Source organism: Dermochelys coriacea, chromosome 1 (assembly GCF_009764565.3).
Source record: "Dermochelys coriacea isolate rDerCor1 chromosome 1, rDerCor1.pri.v4, whole genome shotgun sequence".
Taxonomy (NCBI): Eukaryota; Metazoa; Chordata; order Testudines; family Dermochelyidae; genus Dermochelys; species Dermochelys coriacea.
The window spans coordinates 55,231,505-55,259,087 of record NC_050068.2 but is presented as its reverse complement, the minus strand read 5'-3'; the positions used below and the strand labels follow the sequence as shown (position 1 = coordinate 55,259,087).

Sequence of the window (27,583 nt, the reverse complement as noted above, 5' to 3'; positions counted from 1 at the left end):
ACAGACAACACTTCAACATAGTTCTTCAGAATTATAAGAAAAATGAGCTGCAAAATGAGGAATTCAATTTATCCATGCCCCAGGTAAATGAGGACTGTAAGCCACTCCAATTTGAGTCTCACAGTCAGTGCCACTGCAAAGACCTCAACACTAATGAAGAGAAAGGTGGTGCCCTTGTGAGAAGGAAGTAGACTGTTAGTATTCTAAGTTTCTCCTGAGTACGGACTGTCAGCTGCAAAGAGTATCATGACTGGGGGATTCATTACAGCTAGGGACCCAAGCTTATGGATAAAATTTTCAAAAGTGCTTCTGTGACTTAGGAGCCAAGTCCCTTTTTCCAAAAATAATTTAGGCACCAAGGAGCATCAATCTAATTGAAAGTCAGTGACACGTATGCTCCTCAGTGCTTAAGTCTGAAAATTTGTTTTAACTTACTTCTGTTCTTCCATAAGTAACATTGTGGAGTATCTGTGATATACTGAAGAACAAAGAACACAGATCGGGCATATATACCTGACTGAGTGGGTGTCAATTATAAATCCAACATTGTTGTCTTTCATATTTTGATCTAATTTATGTTATTTTGAAAAATGCTGTCAGCTGACAAAATAATACAATGTACCTGTCATGTTACTATTGAGATGTCTATGACTTTCAGCAAGTCCATCCAGTAATTATCACGCATCTTCACTTCTGGATAGTACTAAGATTAGTTTAGAACCAACATTAATTAATAATAAGTATGTATTTTATTATTATTCTGTCATAAAACAAGACTTACCCTGCACCAACTTGGCTACAGGCTGTGCTGCTGGTCTTTTTTTATGTATAACAGTGTGGCTGAATTCTTCTTGTATTACCTAGAAGCAAAAAGTATCTGTTACAACTGTCTGTGCCGCATCTTGTTTAATAGATTCATAGATTTCAAGGCCAGAAGGTTCTATTTGTGATCATCTAATCTGATCTTCTGTATAACATAGGCCACAGAACTTCTCCAAAATAACTCCTAGAGCAGTGGTTCTCAAGCAGGTTTCGGGGGAGGGGCCGCCAAGCAAGGCCAGCATTAGACTCACTGGGGCCCAGTGCAGAAAGCCAAAGCCCCAGTGCATGGGGATGAAGCTCTGGGCCCTGAGCCCCAACACCTTGGGTTGAAGCTGAAGCCTGAGCAACTTAGCTTCATGGGAGCCTCTTGTGGCATGGGGCCCCAGGCAGTTGCCCTGCTTGCTATCCCCTAATGCCAGTCCTGGCTTTTTATACGCAAACCAGTTGTGGCACAGGTGGGCCATGGAGTTTTTATAGTGTGGTCGGGGGGGGGAGGAGGGACCCAGCAAGAAAAAGTATGAAAACTCCTGTCCTAGAGCATATCTATTTAAAAGTTGTCAGTGATGGAGAATCCACCATGATCCTGTGTAAGTTGTTCCAATGGTTAATTACTCTGCTGTTAACAAATTTATACCTTATTTCCCATCAGAATTTGTCTCGCTTCAACATCCAGCCACTGAATTGTACTATACCTTTCTCTGCTAGATTAAAGAACCCATTATTAAATATTTGTTTGCCATGTTGGTACTTATAGACTGTAATCAAGTCACCCCTTGACCTTTCTCTTTGTTAAGCAAAATAGACAGACTCATGGAGCTGTATCACTATCAGGCAGGTTTTCTAGTCCTTTGATCATTCTCATGGCTCTTCTCTGAACCCTCTCCAATTTATCAACATCCTTTTTGAACTGTGCACACCAGAACTGGATACAGCATTCCATTAGAGGTTGCACAGTGTAAATACAGAGGTAAAACAACCTCTCTACTGCTATTCAAGATTCCTGTTTATACATCCAGCGATGGCCTTAGACCTTTTGGCCACAACATCGCACTGGGAGCTCAGTATTCAGCTGATTATCCACCACAACCCCCAAATCTTTTTCAAGGTCATGTTTCCCATGATAGAGTTGTGACGGTGCCCCCCATAAGGCTTTATGGAAATATGCTTATGAATATATATGACATAACTGGAATATATTATATGCTACATATGCCATGTAACATATCTATGTAAAGGTTACGATCTACTGAATCTATTAATCCTATTTGTATTCATGTATCATTTTTGTATTCGAAGTTATGAATACTGGTCGTGTACTGGCTTGATTTCTAAATAACCTTAGTAGAGCATTTGGTCAGTTCCTGGAGAAAGGAATTCACAAAGTTAAGTGCCCAATCAAGAAGCACTTAAGGAACAATGCATCTTGGAATGCTCCAATCCACGTAAGAAGTCTTTCTGTAGACATTCAAGATGCCATGTGGGCAATGGCTTCTACCTGTAAAAATTGTGATTCATGCATGGACATGTGACTTGCCCAGGTGACTCCAGAACTCCATCCTGGAGCTAGACTTTGCATAGAAGAAAGGAGAGAAAGTCTATTCTTCCACCCACAAGAGAAAGTCTATTTAAGCCTGTGAGAGTCCCCTCCATCTTGTGTTCAGCTGGCTAAGGAGATAGCCTCTCTACCCCCAAGGATGCCTGAAAGAAACTGGAAGAAAGGACAGTAACTACAGGGTGTGTGAGTGCTTGCTGGACCCAGACTAGAAGGAGGCTAGTCTATAAAAGAGTTTACTGGAACTGGTGAGGTTTTTAATATGTATTCAGTTTGATTAGACAGACTGGAGTGTTTCATTTTATTTTGCTTGGTAATTCACTTTGTTCTGTCTGTTACTACTTAGAATCACTTAAATCCTACTGTCTGTATTTAATAAAATCACTTTTTACTGATTAATTAACCCAGAGTATGTATTAATACTTGGGGGGGGGGGGCAAAAAGCTGTGCATTTCTCTCTTTCAGTGTTATAGAAGGCGAACAATTTATGAGTTTACCCTGTATAAGCTTTATACAGGGTAAAACGGATTTATTTGGGGTTTGGACCCCATTGGGAGTTGGACATCTGAGTGTTAAAGACAGGCACACTTCTGCAAGCTGCTTTCAGTTAAGCCTACAGCTGTTAGGGGACATGGTTCAGACCTGGGTCTGGGTTTCCAGCAGGCTAGCTGGGTCTGCTCAAACCAGGCAGGGCACTGAAGTCCTAAGCTGATTGGGCAGGAAAGCAGGGGCACAAGTAGTCTTGGCACATCAGGTGGCAGCTCCAAAGGGGGTTTCTGTGATCCAGCCCGTCACAAGAGTTTCCCGTGGTGTAAATATAGGCTATGTCTTTGTTCCTAGATGTATACATTTACATTTAGCGATATTAAAATTCATACTGTGTGTTTGCGTCCTGCTTACTAGCGATCTAGATTGCTCTGCATCAGTGATCGGTCATCTGCCTTTTTTTTTTTAAAAAACCACCCCCAATTTTTGTGTCATCTGCAAACTTTATCAGTGATGATTTTGTGTTCTCTTCCAAGTCATTAATAAAAATGTTTAATAGCATAGGGCCAAGAACCAATCCCCACAGAACTCACTCCACTCCTCTGAGCCCCCCCTCCCCCAACCATGCTGATGATTCCCCATTTACAATTACATTTTGAAACCTATCAGTTAGCTAGTTTTTAATCCATTTAATGTGTAGTTCTTTTAATCATGTCATGAGGTACCAAGTCAAATGCCTTGCAGAAGTCTAAGCATATTATGTCAATACTATTACCTTTATCAACCAAACTTGTAGACTAATAAAAAAAAGGATAAGGATGCGTCAAAGTGCAGGCAGCAGCACAAGAAACTCACCTCAGGGGGTAAGTAGTTGGTGATGCGCTTCTCCAAGAAGGGCTTCTTTAATATGGAATTGATAGATGGTCGATCTCTTGGAGATATTTTAAACAGTTGGGAAATTAATATCCTCAGGTCATAGGAATACTTTGGAGACACTGGGATAAAATGTCCTCTGCAGATCTTCAGCACCAGCTGGTGTAAACTGTTGCCTTCAAACTGAACAATAAAATATATCAATCAATAATAATTACTGCCACTTGATATAGGAAGTAATGACTGCACACTGCCATTTAAAAATCACTAAGCAAGATCACAGCAGCAAGGAAGGAGGGTACCTGGCACTTTTGTACCATTCCTATGCCAGCCTTTCTGCCCCCTCCATCAAAACAGAGGAGAGTGGGAGCTTAGCTTCTGCTGGCTTCCATGAAGCTGGTCCTTTCCAGTTACTCTGATCAGCCTCTGCTCTGCTCTCTATTCCACACAAAACTCAGGAGCGGAGCACCAATCAAAAGAATGCTCCTTGTTGTAATACTTTGTGTCTATTTTTTTCTGGCATTAAAATGCTTCCATATCAAATCAATGTTTCCAAGGACTGTACATACATTTGGATTTCAAAAATCTGCAATAAATTAGATCAATATTTTCAAACTTGGGCACTAAAGTTAGGCACCTAAAGCCATATTTAAGCACCTAAGTTTGAAGTTTGGCTTTAGTTCTTCCTTTAGTATATCTTCATACATAAATTCCCATTGTAGTTTCCTTTGGACAAGATATTCTTCATTTCCTGTCACTTACACAGTGTCACTGTGCAGTGTTAAACAGTAGCCATGTTCCATTCCAAAGACAGATGCATTTTAATAGTGGTTGATTCTTATACATAAAAATTAGTAAACTGCTTTGGGATCCTCTAGGATAAAAGGCACAAAATGACTTCTTCCACTGTCTCCCACTTTGCCATTTAATTCTAATTAGCTGAGATGCCAGTGCCTTCCTAAAAGCAAGGGATTTGTCACAGGTCCACTTTGGATTTTCTGAAGCTTCCACCTCCCAGTTCCCAGCTCCAGGACAGCTCTCCCCTAAAAAGGAATGATTCAGAAGTGTATCTGGCCTAAGTGTGCTGGAGGTGATAAAACTTAGAATAAAAATAGTAGCACTATGTGGAAGAATACAGTGTGTGTACACTTCACTTTGTTTCAATATGCCCAAAAGAGACTTCATGTGAGAAATTAAAGTGAAAGAATTAAGGAGCACATTCTAATTCCAACTCCATTAAATTGCAAAATGTTTCCTTCCAATAGCTGTCTTTGAAATACTCTCATTGCAACAATTTTCTGCCCTACTCAATCTCTTTTTGAAATACTGTGATATTAGTCAGATTGTGAATATACTTACCGGGTGCTTTAAAGTGCACAGCTCATAGAGAACACAGCCAAGAGACCAAATATCTCTGTGGATGAAAGCCATTCAAATGTCAGGAGAATGCATCTAACATTTTCATAAGTGTAATACAATCCCCTCACCTCAGCATTTAAACTACTTGAAGATACTTCACCAAAAGTTAATATTAATGTAATTTGTAGAGAAATTTGTGTCCGACCTAACCTGCAATTAATTTTTCTGCTTTCTGAAGTACATAACAAGGTGCCTTTTAAAAAAAAATTATTTATACACCATGCACAATGATGGTGTAGTATAAATAACAATTACAATCATACTATTACTTTATTACCTTCAAGTGTCCTGACCAAGAGTAGAATTGATGGGCTGGTGTCAACAGTTTGCACATGTAGTTTTTTAAAATAGTTTTTGAAGAATATTACTTTGGAGATGCAATAAAGATGTTCAGCATTCACTGCAGTGGTTCTTTTTGCCTATCATGTTTGCTTGCCTGACAGTGTAAATATAAACAACTGCCTCTTCATTTTCAGTGCTACTTGTAGCTATAGTACAGATCCGTTCACTGGATACAGACTGAGCTGAATGAGCTGGTCAGGTTTAGAATCCATGGAGAGCTAGGTGAATCTGGGAATGAAGATCCACACAGAGGCGGTTGTAGAGCTGATCTGTAGCCACACAGCTCTATTCCCAGAGGTGGAGCCCATTACTCTAAATATTTTTCTATATCACGTTCATCATTGTAGTAACTGACTACCTTAGACTTTCCCCTCTTATTGTCATAGATGGCACCCTGTCACCAAGGTACGATGCTTGCAGCAGGGATGTTCCTGCACAGGGAAGGGGTAGGCTATCTCTGTCTGATTGACAGCCAAGGAGACTGCAAGGGAGATGAGCAGTCTGAGGAACCCCCTGAGAGCCTTGAAATGGAGGTATCTGTCTGGAATCAAGACTCTTCTGGTCTGAAGTCAAGCTTCCCACACAGAATAGGGGTACATAGCCCCCCGTAACCCTCAGCACCTAATTTTTGGTGGCTCACAGTGAGTCTCTACAAGTCTCAGGCGTATCTGCAGGGAACTCTATCAGAGTTACTGAAAACAGGGGCTTTCACTGTCCAGAACTGTCCATCTAGCACCGTTCTTTGAAGATATTTTTAACAATCAATACTCAATCTATCAACATTTTGCAAACTCAGAACTAAAAGGAGCCACAGCTATGTCAGCTACTGCATATAAGACACACAGTGGGATAAAGTCAAAGATGAAACAAAGGAAAGAATTTATTTTTAACCTGACAGTATTACAAATATGAGTAAAAAGATTAAAATACAAGTAGTTGCAAACATGCTTATAAAAATAAAAATGCAGTTGTAATGTTAAGTCATGAGATTATCAAAGCAAATAACTTCCTGTTTTCAAGCACGCATGTTTCATCATATAGTTGGAGAAAGCATAACAGCAAATATATATTTAGATACATACGTTTTATTGTTATATGGTCGATTCTCACAGATCTCAGGCGATAGATAGTAGGGTGTCCCTACATAGGTACGAGCAAGCTCCATAGTACTAATGAAAGATAGAAAACAAAAGAAACGTAAGTGATAAAGAGTTTATTCTAAAAGTGGGGGAAAGAGCTTGTATGTAACTAGGAAATGAACATATAGAGGCTATGAATGCCAGTTTAGTACAGTACATTAATTTATACACTGCAGGGACAAAATTAAAACACTCTCCAGCTCTCTGATAAAATGGTTGTGCAATTCTATAGTGGAGAATGCTTGTGTTCCAATACAAAGCTCAGAAATTCTCTCTCTCCTCACCCATACCAGTGTTCCTGGAGAAATGGTTATCACTAAGGCTAAGATTTTGTCATGAATATTTTTAGTAAAAGTCACGGACAGGTCACGGGCAATAAAGAAAAATGCACAGAAGGCTGTGACCTGTCTCTGACTTTTACTAAAAATATCCATGATAAAATGGGAAGTGGCTAGGCAGCTGCGGTGTGGCTGGAAGCTCTGCGGTCTTGACCACCTGTGGGGGCTTAGAGCTGCAGGGTCCCCCTGCCCCACCGCAGATGTCAGGGAGCTGCGGAGTACCTCCTGCCTGTGGAGGCCAGGAGTTGCAGGGTACATGGAGCTTGGGGACCCAGTGCCTCAGGCGGCAGGCATACCTCACAGCTCCCTGCCACTCTGGGAGGTGGCGGGACTCTGCAGCTCCCGGCTGCCGGGGCTGAAGTCACAGAGGTCTTTGGAAGTCATGGATTCTGTGGCTCCTGTGACCACCAATAAAAAAATCGTAGTTATAATTAATACAGTATTTTAAAAGCATTCAACTGTGCAGCAAGATTTTATGATGCACCAGGTGGTTTTGCAATATATCCATTAAATCACAAAACAACATTGTCCTAGATGTGAGTATCCCACCCAAACCAGGACTGAAAGGAAGGAGTGCTGTCCTGGGGTTTGCACGTCCTATTTTCTGCTTTGTCACTGACTTGCTGTGTAACCTGTGTGGCCAAATCACCGTACATCTAAATTTTCAAGAGTGGACACTAATTTTGGGGTGCCTTTGTTTTGGTTTGTCAAACTTGAGACACTGACAGCCTCATTTTCAGAAGTGCTGAGCACCCACAACTCCCACTGAAAGGTTAGCACCTAGCCTTTTTGTAGCTCTGATTCCCCATTTGTAAAATAGAGATGAAAATGCTTCTAAGCATCACAACCTCCCAGATGCTCAAGTCATTCATGTTTGTATAGTAAACTTGTTTGATGAATGGTGTTCTTGAGCTAGTAAATATTTTTCTTGTAATTTTTCTATTCCATGAAGAGTATTAAAATATTGTAGAAAAAGTCTGTACTGATACAAAGCATGGGGTTCACCTGCCATCTATTTTAGGTATTTATGTGGCTCCCATTACTGTAGTATCACAATCTTTTACGTAGTTATCCTCACTACACCTCTGTGAGGTAGGAAAGTACTATTATCCCCATTTTACAGCTGGGAGACTGAGGCACAGAGATGCGAAGCAATTTGTCCACAGTCACAAAGGAAGTCTGCAGTGGAACAGTGACTTGAACCCAGATCTTCTGAGTTGTAAACTAGTGCCTTAGCCACTGGACCGTCCTTCCCCCACATAGCCCATATACTCTTCTGGTTTAGCTTCTTGTAAATACCTCTTAAAGAAAATAAAATATGCATCATTCTGGATACATTCTGTGCAGTCTTAGGGCCTTTTCCTGCTCCCATTCAAGTCTATAGCAAAAATTGATTTCTACAGGGCAGTATCAGACCCTTAGTCCCCTAGTCTTTATTAGACAACACACTTTGAATCTGCACCTGATCTTTAGGAACAGTTACATTTTTCAGGGCTGGCATTAGATACACGACACAGATTGTATAAAAAAAGATGCTTACTTGTTCAACATTCTTGCTATGCCAAAGTCCCCAAGCTTTGCTACCATTCCATTATTGCTAAGGAAAATGTTCTGCAAATAAAGAAGAAATTGCCTTGATGAAACATGGAAGAATAATTTCCTCTGTATGCATTTTTGTGACTGGGTAAAATAAAGAACTGTATCTCCCAAGTTTACTACCTGTGCTTTTATGTCTCTGTGTAAAACCTTCCTGTCATGAATATGCTTCAGTCCTAAGGAAATCTGCACAAACCAAGCCAGAATCTATAGTGAAAGACAAAAGGTACAAGACTCTGTAAATCTGCACCGCTGTAATTTCCAATGGAATGTCTTACTGAAAAACATAAAACAAAAACAAAAACAGAAAAAAACCCCTAAAATACACACTGCATATGCACAAAAAAGAGGGAAAAAATAAACAAAGCTGTTAATATCAACTTGAGTGACTGGACTCATTTAATCAATTTTCCAATTTTAAATAGTATTAGAAAATAGTATGCAGACAAATACACAATCCTACAGTCCTTATTCCAACAAACCCTCCAGTAACTGCACTTGGAGTTCTGGTTGAGTAAGGAATGTAAAATCAAGCCCAAGGCTGCCTTTTACTTAGGAAGGAGTGAGTTCAAATCTTAGTTCAGATCACATCTGAAAAGGAGTTATATGGTGTCATCCTAATCCTCAGTGTTGGAAACCATTAAACCACCATACAATTTTGATGACATTTATGGTCCCTTGTCAGGAAAGGCCCAGGAACAGAAAAATACAGATTGCCAGTTAGAAATGTGGGTAAATGGCAGTGTTGTATAAGGAAGCTTGCATAGTAACTTCTCACACTATCCCTATCGTAAGCCACAGCTATTATAACCTTACGTTGGTCCTGATCCAGAAAAGCACTTGAGTCCATACTTAATATTAAATATATGGTTAAGTACTTTCCTGGATCAAGATCTTTGAGAAGCAGTTAAAACATATACTTAAGTCTATCCCTATTCAGGAAAGCACTTTAAAACACATGCTTAACTTTACAACACATGCGTACAGCCCATTGACTTCATGATTTCATTCAGGAAATCAATATTATTCAGGAAGCACTTAAGCACCTACTTAGCTGTGCTTAATTGTGATTCCTTGATTTGGAGCCTTTCATGAGCACTAAATTCATACATACATTTGAAAATATATAAGCATATTATGGAAACTAAATATAATTGGGTAGCTTGCTTTGCTTCTTTAGTTTTGGGATTTTTTTGTTTTTGTCTGTCTCTGTTTTTTTTGTGTCTGCTCTTCCTTTGTTTGTCTTCTGATGTCACATTTCCTGTTAGTTTCGCTCTCTATTTTGTTATTCTCTCTTGTTGTCAGCATTCTTTTTTATTGTTGGTTCCCTATTTTGTATTTTTCTTTTTTGTGATTTTGTCCTCTTATATCAATTTCCTTCTCTCCCTTGTGTTCGTCTGCTTCCAATAACTGAATGAGCCAGACAGTCCTAAACCCTCAATTAACTCCCAACTGATTGCCGCACCATTGACTCCATCTTTCTCTACCACTTAAATGGAAAAAAAAAAAAAGCAAAGAGATTTTTTTTTCTATTTAAATGTTAGATTGAGAGTAGACTGTGAGTCACATTTTAAGGATAGCCTTAACTGGGTTTCTTTTTGGGCATGTGCAGTTTTACAACCAGTTATTTTCACTAGCAATTTAGGTCACTAGGTATCTAAATTCTTTCTTGCACCTGCAAAATGGAAATCAATGTCTGAAAAACTAGCGCTAAGTTCTGTATTCTGAAGTGCAATGCATAATAGAAAAATATGCTTCAGCTACTTGAAGGGAGGTCAAAAAGTAGCATGAATGAGAATGAGAGGAGAAAAGTGAAGGGTGGGAAACAGTTTTGATTCCATTCCATCCACTATATATATATATATATATATATATATATATATATATATATATATATATATACATACATACATATACACACACACACATATACACACACACACACTTTTGAACCTATTCCAGTATATATTAGCTCAGAAGGCTGGCTTAACAATTCTGAATCCTATTACTGAACATCATGGGTGAAATCCTGACCCCCACTGCAATCAGTGGGAGTTTTGCCATTGACTTCAATGGGGCCAGTATTTCACCCCATCTAGGTAACACTGTTGTGACTACAAGACACAGCCTTGAACTACACTACTCCTCACCTTCCATCTCAAATGTCATTTCTAAGGAGAGATCTTTTCTCTAGTTCTTAACTGAAAAATCACTAAATTCTCACAGAAATCATAAGAGCTTAGCTATGCGTCTCTTGTGACCAATGATAAACACAAGAAACTGCATCACATATTAGAGATAGTCCTAAATGTGCATATTAGGATATAAATCCTTTCCTCCAAAAATAACTCCTTTACCTGGTCCTCATCAAACAGCACTCCATGTTGCATATTGATCCATCTCATTAGATCACCTCCATCACAATATTCCATCACAATATATAGCTTATTCTTTTCTGCAAGAAAAGAAAGAGGTTTTTCTACCTACTTCATTGATATTAGTGGATACAGCAATTAATTATTTTGGTTACAGCTGCTGTGTTTGGGTTTTCTGTTTGTTTCTTTCTTTCTTTCTTTTTTTAAAGCTTTTGATCCTCTATCTCTACTTCTTGCCTCCAAGGATTTCTGGTAAGATGGATGCTTTTCATGACCAATGGGGAAAAACTGATGATAGCAAACGAGACATAAAAGAGATGGAGATTTGCTAAAGTAGAGCTTTACCGCTCAATCCTTGTTCAGGATGATCCCCATGTTCTCAAATGTTCATTCCTACTCACTCCTCATTGTGACAAAGTGAATTTATTTCCACCTGTAATTGTGGCCAATACATATTTAACCAAGTCTCCCCCATCATAGCATGTGCAATATCCTAGAGCCCATAAATGAAGGTTATGCTGGCTTCCAAGTTTTGTGTGGATCCAGCAACAGACTTCAGATGTTATTCAATGTTATCCAAAAGATTTTGCATAATATTTAGTTTCTTATGCGTGAGATCTATTCCATGAGTCACAGATTCTTCCAGCTTCTTAGCAGAGCTTCCCCAAGAGAAGGGACGTGTCCTTGAGAAACAAGTTGCTCCATCTTTGCGTCCAGGTTGCCATAGCCCAAAACATCCTCTTTAGAGGGATTCTGCTTCCCCATGTTTATTCCTGAGGGGATATTTTAATAGTGCAGTAGATAGAACAATCAGTAAAAATAGTTCAGAGAAGCCAAAATGCAAGTTGGTAGTTGAGAGCATGTGAGACAGATTTGCTGGCTGAACTCAAGAATACATGTGCCCCTTTATCAAATATGTATGTTGGCTACAGTTTGTTGTACTGTGTGACAAAAGAATATCTCCAAGCTCTCAGAAATTCAAGTAAAAGTTAGAGTTGAAACATAAGCTGCAGGCTGCACTAAAAACTGTTGGGTTTTGTAATGTAGGCCTACAGCTCCTTCTTCAACAGACCACAGACTTCATGGACATCATTGCAAACATCACTAACTCATCAGGATATCAGCAATCCACAAAACAGGGAATTTAAGATGGTAAAGTCCACACCAGCCAAAGTTTTCCTTTTGTTCGGTTATTTTTTCAGGCCTGTGCCCTGCATAATTATTTTGCCAACTTGGACACAAGTCCTCTGTGAGCTTGGCAATTAATTATAAAAGACTAGCATTATCATCTTGGCACTTTAGGTATGAATTTCTTTTCATAAATTACCATAACAAACTTGTTTATTTTCCCAAATATGTACCCGTGTTTGTCCTGTGACTTAGTGAATATCTACTCATTTCACTGCCACAGCCTATTTATTTGTAACAAAGCTCCATCTATAAATCACAAATTTAATGAGAAAAGGAAATATCTCATGACAAACTTAGTTATCAATTTGACCACAGTACTCCAGGACCAATCCCATATTTCTGGTTCCTTAACAAAACCTTAGTATGAAGAGGAAAATACCATCTGTGACATAGGTGCACCTGTAATTGGGAAACTATGTAGCAATTCCCCCTACCTTTACCCCCCAGATATGTCAGTCTGCAAAATTCAACCATCATAATGAATATCAAGAAGATCTCCCATCATCATATGTATCAAATAGAGAAATGACAATGCTTGGTCTTTTAGACAGCACAGTAGAACAGACACAAGTTAAAAAGAAAACAAAACATAAAAGAGAGGTAAAAAAACAAGGGTTTAAAAAAAAACAACACCCCTTGAGAGGTACATAGAGACGATAAAAACTAAACCATAAGTGCCACAGGATGTTCACCCCATGCTAGGCTAGAAGGGGATGGTGAGACTGAGAAAGGACCAACTAACTGTGGGATAGGCCACAGCTGAAAGGAATTAGATGGCCTAAGTAACCCCTTGATGGTGAAGCCAGGCTGAGAAGGAACACGCAGGGCTAATATAAAGCCAGCAAGCTGGTGGCAGAAGGGGGCTGTAGTGAGGGAGCCTACAGCCAATCTCTGTATATAGAGAGGGAAAGAAGGAAACCTGGGGGAGAGAGTGTAGGAAAAGGCTCAGGGGGAGAGAGCAGAATCTCAGAGTTATGAACACGTCGGGAATGGAGGTTGTTTGTAACTCGGAACAAAACATTATGGTTGTTCTTTCAAAGGTTTACAACTGAATATTGACTTAATACAGCTTCGGAACTTTACTATGCAGAAGAAAAATGCTGCTTTTAACCATCTTAAGTTAAATGAAACAAGCACAGAAACAGTTTCCTTACTTGTCAAATCTCTTTTTTTAAACCTTCCCTTTATTTTTTTAGTAGTTTATGTTTAAGACAGTACTGGGTTGTTGGGGGCTTTTTGGTCTCTGCTGCTGCCAGATTGTGTCCCTCCAGTTCTAAATGAGGTATACGGTTGACCCATCAGTTTGTAACTCTGGTGTTAGTAACTCTGAGTTTCTACTGAAGCAGCAGAGCTTGGTTGCTGATTAAAGCGTCCCTGGTCTGGAACCAGGAGCAGAGGGTCAGCCCGGGTTCACCTACCAACCAATGATGAAGTGACATAACTAGGCAGTGGAGACGAAGAATGGGACTTTGATACCTGGAAGGCGAGGACTATAGTGACCTGGCCGGAGGGCTCAGTCAAAAAGAAGGAATACCCCGAGTCACAGAGAGAGGGGGGCCATGCTGCAAGGAAAGGGGTGTCTTACCTGGAAGGAGCTAATCCCCTAAGGAGGAGGAGGTCCCATAGTGGTGAATGGTACCCCATAACAATAAGCAAGAGACAAACAGAGAAGGCTTAAAATATTAAAAGGGAAACACACACACACACAAAACAAAAATGAGGGGAAAAGTTGCATGGTACATACTTTTCCAACCACCACTCCTGTCTGTAAATAGCTCAATAAGGCTCTAAGCCAGTTTCTTTGTCAATAAAACACCATGCATACTTCAAGTGCTACAGAAGTAATACCTAATAACTTGGTCCAATTCCAGAAGTCATTTATGTGTACAAAAACATTTAAGCTACATTTTTTCAGGTTCCTAGGTGAGTAAAGTATTGTAATCTCACATCATTTCTAGGGGAAAAAAACAATAGGAGTTTTATAAAGGCTTAATTTTAAACACTAAAATCACAAATAAAATAAAGTTAAACTAAAACCTTGAAGAGAACTGTAGAACGTTACTATATTTGGGTGCTTCATCTTAGCCAGAAGAATTACTTCTTTCTGAGATGCTTCTTTTTCTTTCACAGGCATCTAAAGTGAGTTTAAAAAACAAACAATAAAATGCCAATTTGCTAGTAAAACTTTCTTCTATGTAAAGCTCATATCAAAACAGCCCTAGAAGATCACATTAAATAAGTGGTAGTGGATCTAAATGTTGCAAAAGTTATTTAAAGGGTTTTAATCATTTAAAAAAAATATTATGCATAGACAGTGAAAAATACTAGTTCTGATATTTGAAAATATATTGACACTTTCTGACATTTTTAGACTCTGATCCCGAAAACACTTAAGCAAGTGTGTAAATTTACTCATGTGAGTAGTCCTAATTAATTAGTCAAAGGGACTTTTCTCACATGAGTAAAGTTCGTCCCAGGCTTACGTGTTTGGAGGAGCAGGACCCATGTGACTTTCGTTCTTGCTATGTGTAAGTTCATGTGAACAAAATACAAAGGAAAAATATTTTAAAATACTCCTCTTAAGTGTTACCCACTTTTCCAATATTTTGGGTGAAAGCCTAGCACCACTGAAGTCAATGGCAAAACTCCCATTGACTTCAGTGGGGATAAGATTTCACCCATGGTGTTTTTCTTGAAGCACCAGATCCTGAAGTCTAATGATTTCTTGAGAATCTCATCTTTCATTTAAAAGTTGAAAATGTAACATATGTGTACACTGGAGGGCAAGAAACCAAAAGGCAAATAAAAAGGACCCAAAATCTATTGTTTTTTTGTTTTTTTGTTTTTGAAGTCTTGTAATTTTTGAACATGACTCATGATTTTTGAATGCTCAGGCTTGGCAATTTTTTAAAATTATTTATCTCAAAACTGTGTACAGCCAAAATTTGAAGTCTTGTATACCTGGCAAATGTTGATTATTGTATTGTTGGTGAACACAGTTTAGAGACAATTTGTACAGTTTTTGTATCCAGGTAATTTTTAGGTTGTAAAGTCTCTGGGTTTGAGTATGAAAGTTGTATAAAGATTTTCAGACCTGGACTATAAAAATGTATCCTTCTATTGCAGCTGGCTAATACATCACACACACACTCATTCACATTACTCACCAAGAGGACTGCTCCTCTCCCCAGATTGTGAATTACTTAATTTTGAAAATAAGTGAACAGTGAAGAAGCAGAATAACACATCACAAAATGTACTTTGTTCAGTTATTTTGAGAGCAGTAACTTCATTTTAATTATATGTTCTATCATATTTTACTCACCGTCATATTTTTAAAATTACAATGAAGTTTAGAAATGAATTAATTGAAATGGCTCGAAGACTAAAACATGTTCTGTTAATAAAGTTCAATTCATAGTTATCTTGTGAGAGATTGAAACACAACAAGTAATAAAATTTAAACAAATTTTGGTGGAGAAAATAGGAATACTCACAAAATTATACTTGGTGATAAATGTTTGGCAGGGATATGCCCATAACTTCTATACTTGCTCTCATACTCTACATATAGATAAGTCTGAACTAACTGGAAATATAGGGGGCATGATTTTGTTATGTTAGCTTTGTACATGTAATCACGCTTGCAAATCACTACATTAATAGACAAACTGAACACAGTCTTTTAGAAATTTTAACCTTATATAGTCTACATATAATTGTAAAGGAAATAAAAAATCTCTTAAGTTCACATTGTAGTAACACATATCATTATAACCAATTAAATAAAAAACATCAGTATTGTATAGGGTTGCTTTTGTTGTTTTTACCTTTGTTAAATTGATCTCTTTGATAACAGATTGGTGGTTATCTACCTTTCCTTTTGCTAAGAATACTTTGCCAAAGGCTCCTTCCCCAATCATTTTAATAATTTCATATTTATCCATGATGTCTTTGTCTTAAAGCAGTGTCTAAAATACAAAAAAAAGTGCCAAATATGAGGGTCTCCCATATTTGGTAATCAGTGTTCTGAAAATATTCCAAGGGATTTCACACGTTGGTGAAGTCACAAATTTGAAGCATTTAATCACAATCGCTGTCACCAGCTGGAAACAACTGGGTTGGCGTGCAGTGTATTTAAACCAGCTTTTCCAAATGCAAGAACGCTGAGCCCCCACCACCTTCAGGAAAATAAACCAGTCGCAACTCCCTTCAGCGCCAGGTGGTGTTAGAAGTCTACTCAAATAGAGACTGGGAATGGATGAGTCATTACACAAAGTAAAACTATTTCCTCATGGTATTTCCCCCCCCCCCTTCCTCTGATATTCTTGTTAACTGCTCGAAATGGCCTACCTTGCTTGTCACCATGAAAGGTTTTCCTCCTTCCCCCCCCCCCCCCCCCGCTGCTGGTGATGGCTTATCTTAAGTGATCACTCTCCTTACAGTGTGTATGATAAACCCATTGTTTCATGTTCTGTGTGTGTATATAAATCTCTCCTCTGTATTTTCCACCAAATGCATCCGATGAAGCGAGCTGTAGCTCACGAAAGCTTATGCTCTAATAAATTGGTTAGTCTCTAAGGTGCCACAAGTCCTCCTTTTCTTTTTTCAAAACGGGCCGACACTAATGCTATCGGTATTCACAATACGACAGGGCTTCTCTTTCCTTATAAGCTCTGAGGCTCAGTGAAGTAGTGACAAAGCGTTACCACCGGCGTCTGGGTTAGCACCCACTGAAACGAATGGGGCCGTTCACACCGCAGCTAGCAGGCAGCGCCTTCTGGCCACCAGCTAGAGACTCGGACGCAAGCGGGGCTCTGGGATGATGGGGCGGAGGGGGGGGGCCCGCACTTCGGGAAAGGCTGGATCCGACCGTGGGCGCCTGTGTCAGGCCCCAGGCAGCTGCAGGCAGAAGGCGGGGCTGGGGCGGCCTTGGTTTGCGGCCGGCCCTACACAAAGTCTCCCTGTTTGTCGCTATCTCTGCAGTTTGGGGGGGGGGGGGGTTGTTTTTGGGGGGGCGGGGGAGGAGCGCTCTGTCCCCGCTGTCGTCCCCCGCCCCCGCGCGCTGTGGGGGCCACGGGGTTATCCCCGAGTCCCCGCCCCGCGCGCCCCGTTGCCACGGAGCCGGGACGCGCCAGGCCCGCGGCGCCGCCTGGCCCCGGCGGCTCTAGAGCGGGGTGCGCGGTACCTGTGTGCCGGAGCCGGCCCGGGTCCCGCGCCCCGCCGCAGTGAGAGAGCCCCGGGCGTGGGGAGGAGGAGGAGGAGCCCGGGTTCCGCGAGGGAGGAGGGGCCTGGACAATAGAGGGCCCTGACCCCTCCCGGGATCCCCTAGCGCGGCCCCCACACAGGGGCCAGGGTCCTCACTGCATCCGCGTCACCCAGGGTTGTCTGCACCCCCATTACCCAATGCAGGTGCACCCCATCCCCCACTGTATCCTATTACTCACTGCCTCCCATCATTGTACCCTATCTCACAATGGATCCCCACCACCCAATGCACCCCCTCACTCAGTGTCATCTGCACCCCATCATCCACTGCACCCTGATCACCTAGTATCCTCACTGTACCAGCATCACCCACTGTACCCCATCACCCAGTGTCGTCACTGCACCCCCATCACCCACTGCACCCAATCACCCAGTGTCCTCAATGCACACATTACCCAGTGTCCCCCCATAATCCACTGTCCTCACTATACCCCCACCATTCAGTATACCTCCATCACCCAGTATACTCACTCCACCCTCATCACCCAGTGTACCTCAATCCCCGGTGTTCTGATTGCATCCCCCATTACCCAGAGTCATGACTGCACGCCCCCAATCACCAGAGTCCTCACTACATACCTAGATCTGTGTCTTCTTCATTACATCTCCCCCATTGCCCAGTGTTCCTGCGCCAAGACTAGAATGCTCGTTCCAATTAACGAAGGTCTGTGTTCCACCTCCACCTCACAAAAGAGGCCAGCGTCCCCTTCCCCTCACCACACACACACACACGTCCTCTCTGCACGTAAACCTAACGCCACCATATTCAAGGTTTTCTGTAAATAAACTTCTATGTTATTAAAATGAATAAACACAAACAATCAAGTCTAGGGCATTTTCAAAGGATTACAAATGGGCTGGAGAGAGCTGTAGACCTTTATTAAAAGTTATTATAGTTCCTAAAGCTACATTCAGGCAAAATCAGTTATTCCTACTATAAAATATCTGCATTTTTAATCAAAAAGAAACACCTTGCATATTATTCTTTTAGTGCTACCATTCGTCATTTGCCACACTATGATCAATTTAAAACAGTGTTGCTCTCCTGGGCATTTCTACAGAACAAGCATATATTCAATACTCAGATTTGTTCATTGGATTGGGGTTTTAATTTTTATCATGTAAATTTTTTCTCCATTCTGATGTGTATGAAACTTACACATTCAGAACTAATCAACTTGAAAACTGTTGATTTAGCATAAAAAATTAAAATCCAAACTTGGTGTAGAGACATTTAACAATTGTAATTTATATATTGTACATATAATTGTTAAATTTTATAGTCTTTCAGTCACTGTATTTAGCCATCATCTTCAGTTCAGACACCCAATCTGGATCATCTTCCTCTTCAAAGTCCCTAAAAACAGATTAAAAAAAAATGAATTCTCAAAGCTAAAATAATACAGTCATAAAAATCTTGACTACTATTTTTCCTTCTTCCATAATTATCCCACATATCACGTTGAATTACAGTCAAAACAACCTAATTACAAAAGATATATTCCTTACACCTTTGTGATTAGGGGATGGAAAGGAATTATTTTTTGAATTCATTCAAATTATAGCTTTCATAAGAAAACAAAGACACAGATCAACAAAAGAGACTAAGGTGTTGCAATGCCGAGCATCATGGCATTTAACTTTTAGGCACCAAGAAAATTACAGGAACAACACTGTGATCCAGGAAGCCTAAATTAGGTACCTAGGCTCTTATACAATGAATGGGGAGAGATAGGTGGCTTAGAACGTGATCTGCAAAACCAGCATGCTAGGTGGAGAGCCACATAAACCAAAAAATGAAAGATGCCAACAAGAGGAGTATGTTCTAAGCCTTTCAGAAAGCCTTTGACAAGGTCCCTCATCAACAGCTCTTAAGCAAACTAAGGCCTTGTCTACACTACAGGAGAAATTCAATCTAAGCTACACAATTTGAGCTACGTGAATAGTGTACCTCAAATCAATGTCACTTAGATCTACTTACCGTGGGGTTCACACTACGTGATGTCAACGGGAGACACTCTCCCATGGACTACCCCATGTCTTCTCAATTCAGTGGAGTATAGGAGTCGACGGGAGAGCAATCTGCAGTTGATTAGCGGGTCTTCACTAGACCCACTAAATCGACCACCTCTGCATTGATTGCCTCTCAACGATCCTCCGGTAAGTGTAGACAAGCCCTAAGCAGTCGTGGGGTAAGAGGGAAGATCCTCTCATGGATCAGTAACTGGTTAAAAGACAGGACACAAAGGGTAGGAATAAACTGTCGATTTTCATAATGGAGAGCGGTCCCCCAATTATCTGTACTGGGACCTGTGTTGTTTAACATACTCATAAATGATTTAGAAAGGGGAGTGAACAGCCAGCTGGCAAAATTTGTAGACAATACAAAATTACTCAAAACAGTGAAGTCCAAAAGTGGCTGCGAAGAGTTACAAAGAGATCTCACTAAACTGGGTGACTGGGCAACAAAATGGCAGATGACATTCAAATGTTGATAAATGCAAAGCAGTGCACATTGGGAAAAATAATCCCAGCTATATATACCAAATGCTGGGGTCTAAATTAGCTATTACTGCTAAAGAAAGATCATGGAGTCACTGTAGATAATTCCAATGTACATTGGGAAAATTAATCCTAACTATACATACAAAATGATGGGGTCTAAATTAGCTCTTACCACTCAAGAAAGATCTTGGAGTCTACGTGGATAGTTCTCTGTAAACATCTGCTCAATATGTAGTGGCAATCAAAAAAGCTAACAGAATATTAGGAACCACTAAGAAAAGGATAGAAGTACTTATGGCACCTTAGAGACTAACAAATTTATTTGAGCATAAGCTTTCGTGAGCTACAGCTCACTTCATTGGATGCATTCAGTGGAAAATATTCTGAACCATTAGGAAAGGGATAGATAATGAAACAGAAAATATCATAATACCACTATATAAATATATGGTGTGCCCACATCTTCAATATTGCATGCAGTTCTGGTCACCCCATCTCAAATAAGATATATTTGAATTGGAAAAGGTAAAGAGAAGGACTATAAAAGTGATTAGAGATATGGAACAGCTTCCATATGAGAAGAGATTAAAAAGACTGGACTGTTCATCTTAAAAAAAAAAGAGATGACTAAAGGGGAGATATGATAGAGGTCTATAAAATCATGACTGGTTTAGAGAAAGTAAATGGGGAAGCATTATTTACCCCTTCACACACCACAAGAACTAGGGGTCACCCGATTAAATTAATAGACAGCAGGTTTAAAAACAAACAAAATGAAGAGCTTTTTCACACAACACACAGTGAACCTGCAGAACTTGTTGCCATGTGATGTGGTGAAAGCCAAAAGTGTAACTGGGTTAAAAACAAATTAGATAAGTTCATAGATGATAGATCCACCAATGGCTATCAACCAAGATGGCAAGGGATGCAATCCCATGTTCCGAGCGTTCCTAAACCTCCAACTGCCAGAAGCTGGGACTGGACGACAGGAGATGGATCACTCAATAATTGCCCTGTTCTGTTCATTCCCTCTGAAGCACCTGGCACTGGCCACTGTCAGAAGATGGGATACTGGACTAGATGGACCATTGGTCTTACCCAGTATGACCATTCTTATGCCAATAGTGAACAGTAAGGAAATCTGTAATTTATTTAATTTTGACATCACCAGTATGTATAAAAATGGTACTTATTAGCAAATGCACAAGTGGTACTATAAAGAGGAAAAAAGGTTCAAAATATAAAATAATTCGGGAGAGAAAACAGAGATGTACAAGTCAAAAATCAGAAATGTCCAAAGTGTCAAAACAGCATAGGTGGGCATCACACACTCTAAGGCCATTCAATAGTCTTGGGGTCAGCAGTGTGAAGGCTGAAAAGTCCTCCTGACAGACCAGGAAGAGATAAGCAGCCATTCAGTAGATGTGCGGCATCCCAAACAACACTGCGGCCACGTGACAGCTGTTCCTGAGGCTCTGGATATGCTCACTTGCCACACACCTCACTACTTCACATCTGAAATGGCTGCACTTGCACCAGAAGCTTGAAGCCAGTTAGTCTCTCATCAGGCTGAGCGATGAGGAAGGAGTTTCTTACAGTGGGAACAGCTCATTCCCATTTGGCTCGCCACAATGTGGCAAGTATGTGAAATATGGTAGTGAAAAAGTACTTTGAATTTTATACTTTAGTAGCAATAGCAATAAATGTGGTTAGATAAACGAGGCATTAATTTATATGCTGAAAAATGATAAAACATTCCATATTTTCATGAGAAAAGGTTATTTTTGAACAATTGCTCTAACAAAGCTAAAGAAAACCATGAGAGCTGAATATAATTTTCAAGCTGTTTTGGAACATACGTGTCTTCTTCATCAGATCTTGGTTCAAGCCTCTCAGAATCCATTAAAATGGCTTCACCTTCACCATCTATTTCATCAGATACTTTGGTTTCCTCAGAAAGTGGACCTCTCAATAAGTCTTCAGAGGCTTTGAAACAGAGGGTGGGAAACCCACAATAATTTAGTGTGAAAAAATAAAGCTAAAAGTGTTTCAAAACCAAAATCAAATGTCAATAAAATTCACACTTCCCAATGCCGCACCAGTCCCCCAAGTTTTGAATATTGCTCCTAAATTCTTTCTACCGCCCCCTTTGTTAACTCTTCCAACATAACTAAGCTCCATAAATCATAAGGTTTGTCTTCATTGCAGTTAACCCAAGTTATAACTTGAGCGTTTAACTTGAGTTCCAATCACACACAAAACCCCTTAATTTGAGTGTGGTAGTATTTTTTAATTTGAACTGACAAGCCTTTTGGCTATAGCTCAAGTTAGCACAATTCTTCAACGGCTAACACAATTGCTCTGTGTTGCTAATACAATCACTCTGTGCAGTAAATCAATCATTCTGTGCAGCTAAGGGTATGTCTACACAGCCGATGTTAAAACACTGCCGTGGCAGCACTTTAACGTGGCTATGTAGTTGTGGGCTGTAATAAAACCACCTCCACAAGGGGAATGGCTACCAGCGCTATCTACACTACCACTTTACAGCGCTGAAACTTGCATCACTCAAGGGTTTTTTTACACACCCCTAAGCGAAGAAAATTTCAGCACTGTACGTGGCAGTGTAGACACAGCCTAAGTGTTGATTTGCAGCATGGTTGCTTTGACTTGAGCTAGGCTAACTCAAGAGGCGTTAACTTGGATGTAGATAACTTGAGTTAACCCTGCAGTGAAGACATAGCTATTGGTAATATTCACCCTACCTTACTCCTGGGGGAATTCTGCGCCACTGCGCAATACAGAATTTCCTTTCCCCCAACAGAAATGGGTTGCAGTGCTGTTGGCCACCATGAGGGGCCGCTGGACCCAACAGAGCCCAGCTCACATATAGAAGACACTGCTGGGGGGAGGGAGAGGGACCTAGAGGCTTCCTGGCAGCTAGAGTTCCCAGCATGCCCTGAGGGAAGAAGAGGGTGGTGTGCAGGAAACTGTGCAAGCCTGGGACCAAGCATCAGCTTGTTTCTCCCTCTGGATCCCTGGGTTCTGGGGCAGGAGGGTGGCTGGTAGGCACATGGCTGACCTCGGGGGGGGGGGGAGGGAATGGGTGTCTGGGCTCAGCAGGGGGTGCAAGTATCTGGGAAAAGGGGGGCCCATGGCTGGGCTTGGGGGACAGGGTGTGGGTATCTGGGCCAGGGGGCCCTGCAACTGGACTCTGGGGAGGAGGAGGTTTGGGTGTATTGGCTGGGGAGGGGGGCACTGCAGCTGGGCTATGCGGGGGAGGGGTTGTAGGCATCTGGCCCTCTGGCTGGGCTCGGAGTGGGGGGAGGAAAGGGGGCAGAGAAACAGGAATTGAGTTGTCATAGGAATTTCTTTAAACTCTCTACTCCTGGGGAAATTTTTGCATGTGTCTGTATTATTACAAACATATTTGCTGACAGGTATTTTGAAATAAATTACCAAAATAATTGAAACTGGCATGATTATCTAGTGTTATTTTGACAAATAAAATTTGCAGAATTTTTAATTTTTTGGAGCAGAATGTCCACAGGAGTAAACTTACTTCAGGTGGCCCATGTGAAGGCCTTCCCACCACTTACGTTCAAAGAACATTTTTGTACTGGGTGAATTTCATCTTATGTATTTGTAGGGCTACACACATCCTACGAGAGAGTACACATACTGCCAAAATCAGGCTCCATGGTCCAAGAACTCTTTTGTTTCTCAGGCAAATTAGCCTGTCTGAATTTAGCTCTCTCAAAATTAACAACCTCTCATGGCTATCAGATGAAAAATCAAACAACATCAGCACATTCATAGATTTTTAAGGAGACAGGAGACCATTATGATCATTTAGTCTGACACTCCACATAACACAGGCCAAAAATTTCACCCATCAAATCATGTATCTAGCTCAGAGTTTGTGGCTGATCTAGAACATATATTTTAGAAAATCATCCAATCTTTATTTAAAGAGTTCAAGTGATGGAAAATCCACCAAATCCCGAAGCAAGCTGTTCCAATGACTACTTACTCTCACTGTTAATGTGTATTTTATTTTGTCTGAGTTTGTCTACCTTCAACTTCCAGCCATTGGATCGCATTGTCACTTTATCAGTTAAGGAACACTCTGCTATCAGAAATTTTTTCCCCATGTAGTACCCATAGACCTCTTAACATTCTCCTTGGTAAGCTAAATAAATTGTGCTTCTTAAATCTTTCACTGTAAGGCAGGTTTTGCCAAACTCAAATCATACTTGTAACTTTTTCCTTAACCCTTTCTTCAGTTTTTAAATGTGGACAAGCAAAGAAAGTATAAAGTCAAATCATAAACTGGACACAAAGAAAGACATTCTCCTATGCCCACAGCATCAGCACAGGCTGTTTAACTACTCATTTAACAAAGAGTGTAACAAGCTAATAAAGCAGCCTGCAAAAGAAGGCAGGGTAGAATCAGAATCTGGCACCTGGTCTACACCTAAAAATTAGATCAACCTAGTTACATTTCTCAGGGCTGTGAAAAATTTCAAGCCCTGTGTGACATAGCTAGGTCAGCCCAACCACTACTGTAGATGCAGCTAGGTCAACGGAAGAATTCTTCTGTCGACCTAGCTACCATCTCTCAAGGTTGTGGATTTACTAGAGCAACAGAAATACCCTTTCTGTCATTGTAACGAATGTCTACACTACAGCAGTGAAGATGCAGCACTGTAGTGCTTGTAGTGTAGCCATACCCTAGGGCCATGGCTTCCCAAAGCTCTGCCATTTGTACTAAAGAAGCATCAAATCTGCTAGAAGAAATTCTTTTTTACCTTACTCTTTCAGCATCCTGCCTTCCAGAAGGCTGCCATGGACATGGCCACCACAAGCGGTAGGTGAAGGTGTGGAGTCAAGAGATTACGTATAGACTTGCAGCTGTGTGGTAAAATTTCTCTCATTTGTTTTTAATAGTCTAACTTTTGTTTAATAAAATTATTTTAAAATAAATCTGCTGTGATTTTGAAAGTCAAACATATAAATAATGCTATATAATGAAAAACTTTGTTCACTATGGATCTGATTTTCAAAATGTCAGTTTGCCCATAGACTCAGGATTTACCTGGTTTATAGATAGTGTAGGTTTTAAATGCTAAGCTGATATCAGCATTCTTGAGAATATTCATCAAGGTGTGAGGAGTTTCTTTGATCCACTGCTTACGTGGCTTATCTTCACTGTATTTTATAACACAGCCACCTAGTAAAAACATCATTAGCAAATCATACCTGAAACATTCTATCTAAATAAGATACCATTAATAAAATGAATTATAGAGAAATCTACTAGAGAAATAACAGAGAGGTGTGGTCTGGAGGTTTGAGCTTGTAGCATTATTGCCCAGCTGCCCAGACACATAGTCCTTTAGTTGGTGAAGTGATGCTGATTGTGTTAGCACTAGAGCAGAATGAGGGTACTGAAGGCAGCAAGAGATTCTGCATTCTGTCAGGAAGCCAGCAGAAGCCAGGACCAAGTGTAGAGGCATAACACCTCTGCCTGGATATCATGTGCCTCTATGAATCTCATAGGATGGAGCCCGGGGGGCCAGTTCTGCAGAAGAAAAACTCACTCCTATAGCGGAAATCAAGGGAAATGCACAAGTCCAAACATGTTTAGTTTCCATTCCATGGCCTGGTGTATCATCTGCTCCCCCAACTTCTGGAATTTTCTGACCATTAATATTTTGATTTTGTAATCAAATGCTAATGCTAGTTTTCACATTTATTTATAATATATATTTATCCCATCATAATAATTATAGTCCTATAAGCATGAACGAGGCATCCAGTATGTGAGTGTACTGTACAAGGTAAAAACTGCACATTTTTCAGTAAAGGATCTGTGCTGAACTGTTCCTATTAAGAGTTGTTATCACAGCATGACATAGAAAAAGAGAGTCTCCGAGATACAGTAATTAGAGCTTAGGCCATTTAAGCCTTTGTCAATGGTAATCAGCACTTGAATGACCTGCACATTAGTTGAAAACATTGCAGAAGCTGACACACAAATGTGATATGTTCCCACCAGCCTGCTCTACTCAAAAGATGGGAAGCTGAATTCTGCATCAACTGAATCTTATAAGTAGCTCTCAAGATTAAGGCACAATCTCTTGGTCAAACAGAGATGATGACCATTTTGCTGTCAACACTGCTTTAACACTTGTGGCTCTTTACCATACTGCTGGCATCTATCTCAGACTTTTAAAATCACACCTTAAAAATCAGACAGACATTCTCTTCTGCATTGTTTACTACTTCAAACCCTTATTGGTACGGTGGTTTTTGTCATTATTAGATATCCCTTGCATAGTGCTGTCATTTTCTTAAAAAAAATCTTTTACAACACCATTAAGAAGCCTGCACATTTCTTGTATGAAAAACAAATAAAAGTCAACTGTAAATACATTTAGTCTGATCTTACTTTTATCCTCTTCAGCTGTAAAACTGGAAGAAAGCAAGAATGCATTTTCCAGGACATTTACCACTGTATTGGACACTCCCCTTTCCCAATGTCTTCTGTGGGGACTTGGAAAATTCGCATTCTTTGGGGGGACTTCACAGTTTTCTGATGAAACTGCCATGAAACAGAAAGTTGATTACTAGCTTCTAACATATTTCTATGCTCAAACAAATACTATAATGAGCAATAAAGTACTCTAGAAACCCTGAGATTGGATACTATGGGTCAAAATTTGGACTTAATGGAAGTGGGTGTAACTCCAATTTGGTCTCATGTGTTAGTTTATTTTTATTACATCAACTGTTTTCAAAGAACCTGCCTTTCTAATGTTGTGGGCAAGACTTTAATCTGAAATATACAATAATAATCACTGTATATCAAAAAGTTTGCATGCAAGTGTACTGGCACCTTTTTCTGTAATTACAATGTTGTGTATTCCACATATTTAAGTTAAAGATTTGGCCAGTATGTACAGCAGATCAGCATCACTATAAAGAAGAGAACTCATAAGCCTTAGAATTCAATATACATTACCCTCTTCACCAGCTCCCCTTTGCTTCAGTGTCCTCTCACTCAAGCACTTGGTAATGTTTTCTAGTTCTGAATTGCTGCCTGTACTACTTTGATCTTCATGTTGCTTTAAAAGGCACAAGGATAGCATTAATCATTACTTGTATTTTAAAGCAATTAAACAATAATCCTTACAAGTCTTTTTTTGGTACATTTTGAACAAAAATACTAGTCAAGAATTTTCAAATTAATACCACTGAAACCAAACCAGCAATTGCACTGCACTTCCTATACCCCATTTCATACTGTATGTCCCTTCTTGACAGAGAGTCTGAATTTCTGACACTAAGCATAAGTTTAATTACATAAGGCTATGCATCTTTCAATTTTTTTAAGCAGAAGCAATATAATGGAGAATGAATAGGTGGAGCTGGACTGGATGAATGAATAGGAATTGAGCTGGAGAACAACAAGGTACAACCAAATAGGAAGCTCTCAGATTGACAGGTCCATTAAGAAACTCAGACAAGGAAAGGAAATGAGCCCTATTGGCAACATGTCTCTTATCTATTTTGAAAAATAGAGTCACTGGGCATGGTGTAAGCTCTGCTAAAATTTGCTCAGAAGTGATCTTTCAGTCATTTATGACTGAATTTAAATTAATTACCCTCACC

At 40.1% G+C, this 27,583-nt stretch overlaps 2 protein-coding genes across 8 annotated transcripts in view; both read right to left on the bottom strand.

Moving 5' to 3' along the window:
* The window catches only part of NEK5 (NIMA related kinase 5), a 44,926-nt gene extending 27,433 nt beyond the window's left edge, over positions 1-17,493 (bottom strand). Inside the window, exons 1-10 of the mRNA XM_038370224.2 lie at positions 17,322-17,493; positions 15,964-16,104; positions 14,171-14,267; positions 10,925-11,022; positions 8,691-8,774; positions 8,512-8,582; positions 6,577-6,663; positions 5,093-5,147; positions 3,716-3,916; positions 782-860 (exon numbers count right to left, since the gene is read on the bottom strand). Coding sequence (XP_038226152.1) covers positions 782-860; positions 3,716-3,916; positions 5,093-5,147; positions 6,577-6,663; positions 8,512-8,582; positions 8,691-8,774; positions 10,925-11,022; positions 14,171-14,267; positions 15,964-16,080 — 889 coding nt within the window. The 5' untranslated portion in view covers positions 16,081-16,104; positions 17,322-17,493. The remainder of the gene's footprint in view (positions 1-781; positions 861-3,715; positions 3,917-5,092; positions 5,148-6,576; positions 6,664-8,511; positions 8,583-8,690; positions 8,775-10,924; positions 11,023-14,170; positions 14,268-15,963; positions 16,105-17,321) is intronic.
* Positions 17,494-18,259: 766 nt separating this feature from the next.
* NEK3 (NIMA related kinase 3) overlaps positions 18,260-27,583 on the bottom strand; it is a 28,741-nt gene continuing 19,417 nt past the window's right edge. For all 7 annotated transcript variants that reach the window (XM_043504459.1, XM_038386806.2, XM_038386813.2 and 4 more), the window contains 5 exons: positions 26,934-27,036; positions 26,361-26,513; positions 25,005-25,139; positions 21,766-21,892; positions 18,260-18,758 (listed from right to left, as the gene is read on the bottom strand). In XM_043504459.1, the coding sequence (XP_043360394.1) occupies positions 18,689-18,758; positions 21,766-21,892; positions 25,005-25,139; positions 26,361-26,513; positions 26,934-27,036 (588 nt within the window). In that variant the 3' untranslated portion in view covers positions 18,260-18,688. The remainder of the gene's footprint in view (positions 18,759-21,765; positions 21,893-25,004; positions 25,140-26,360; positions 26,514-26,933; positions 27,037-27,583) is intronic.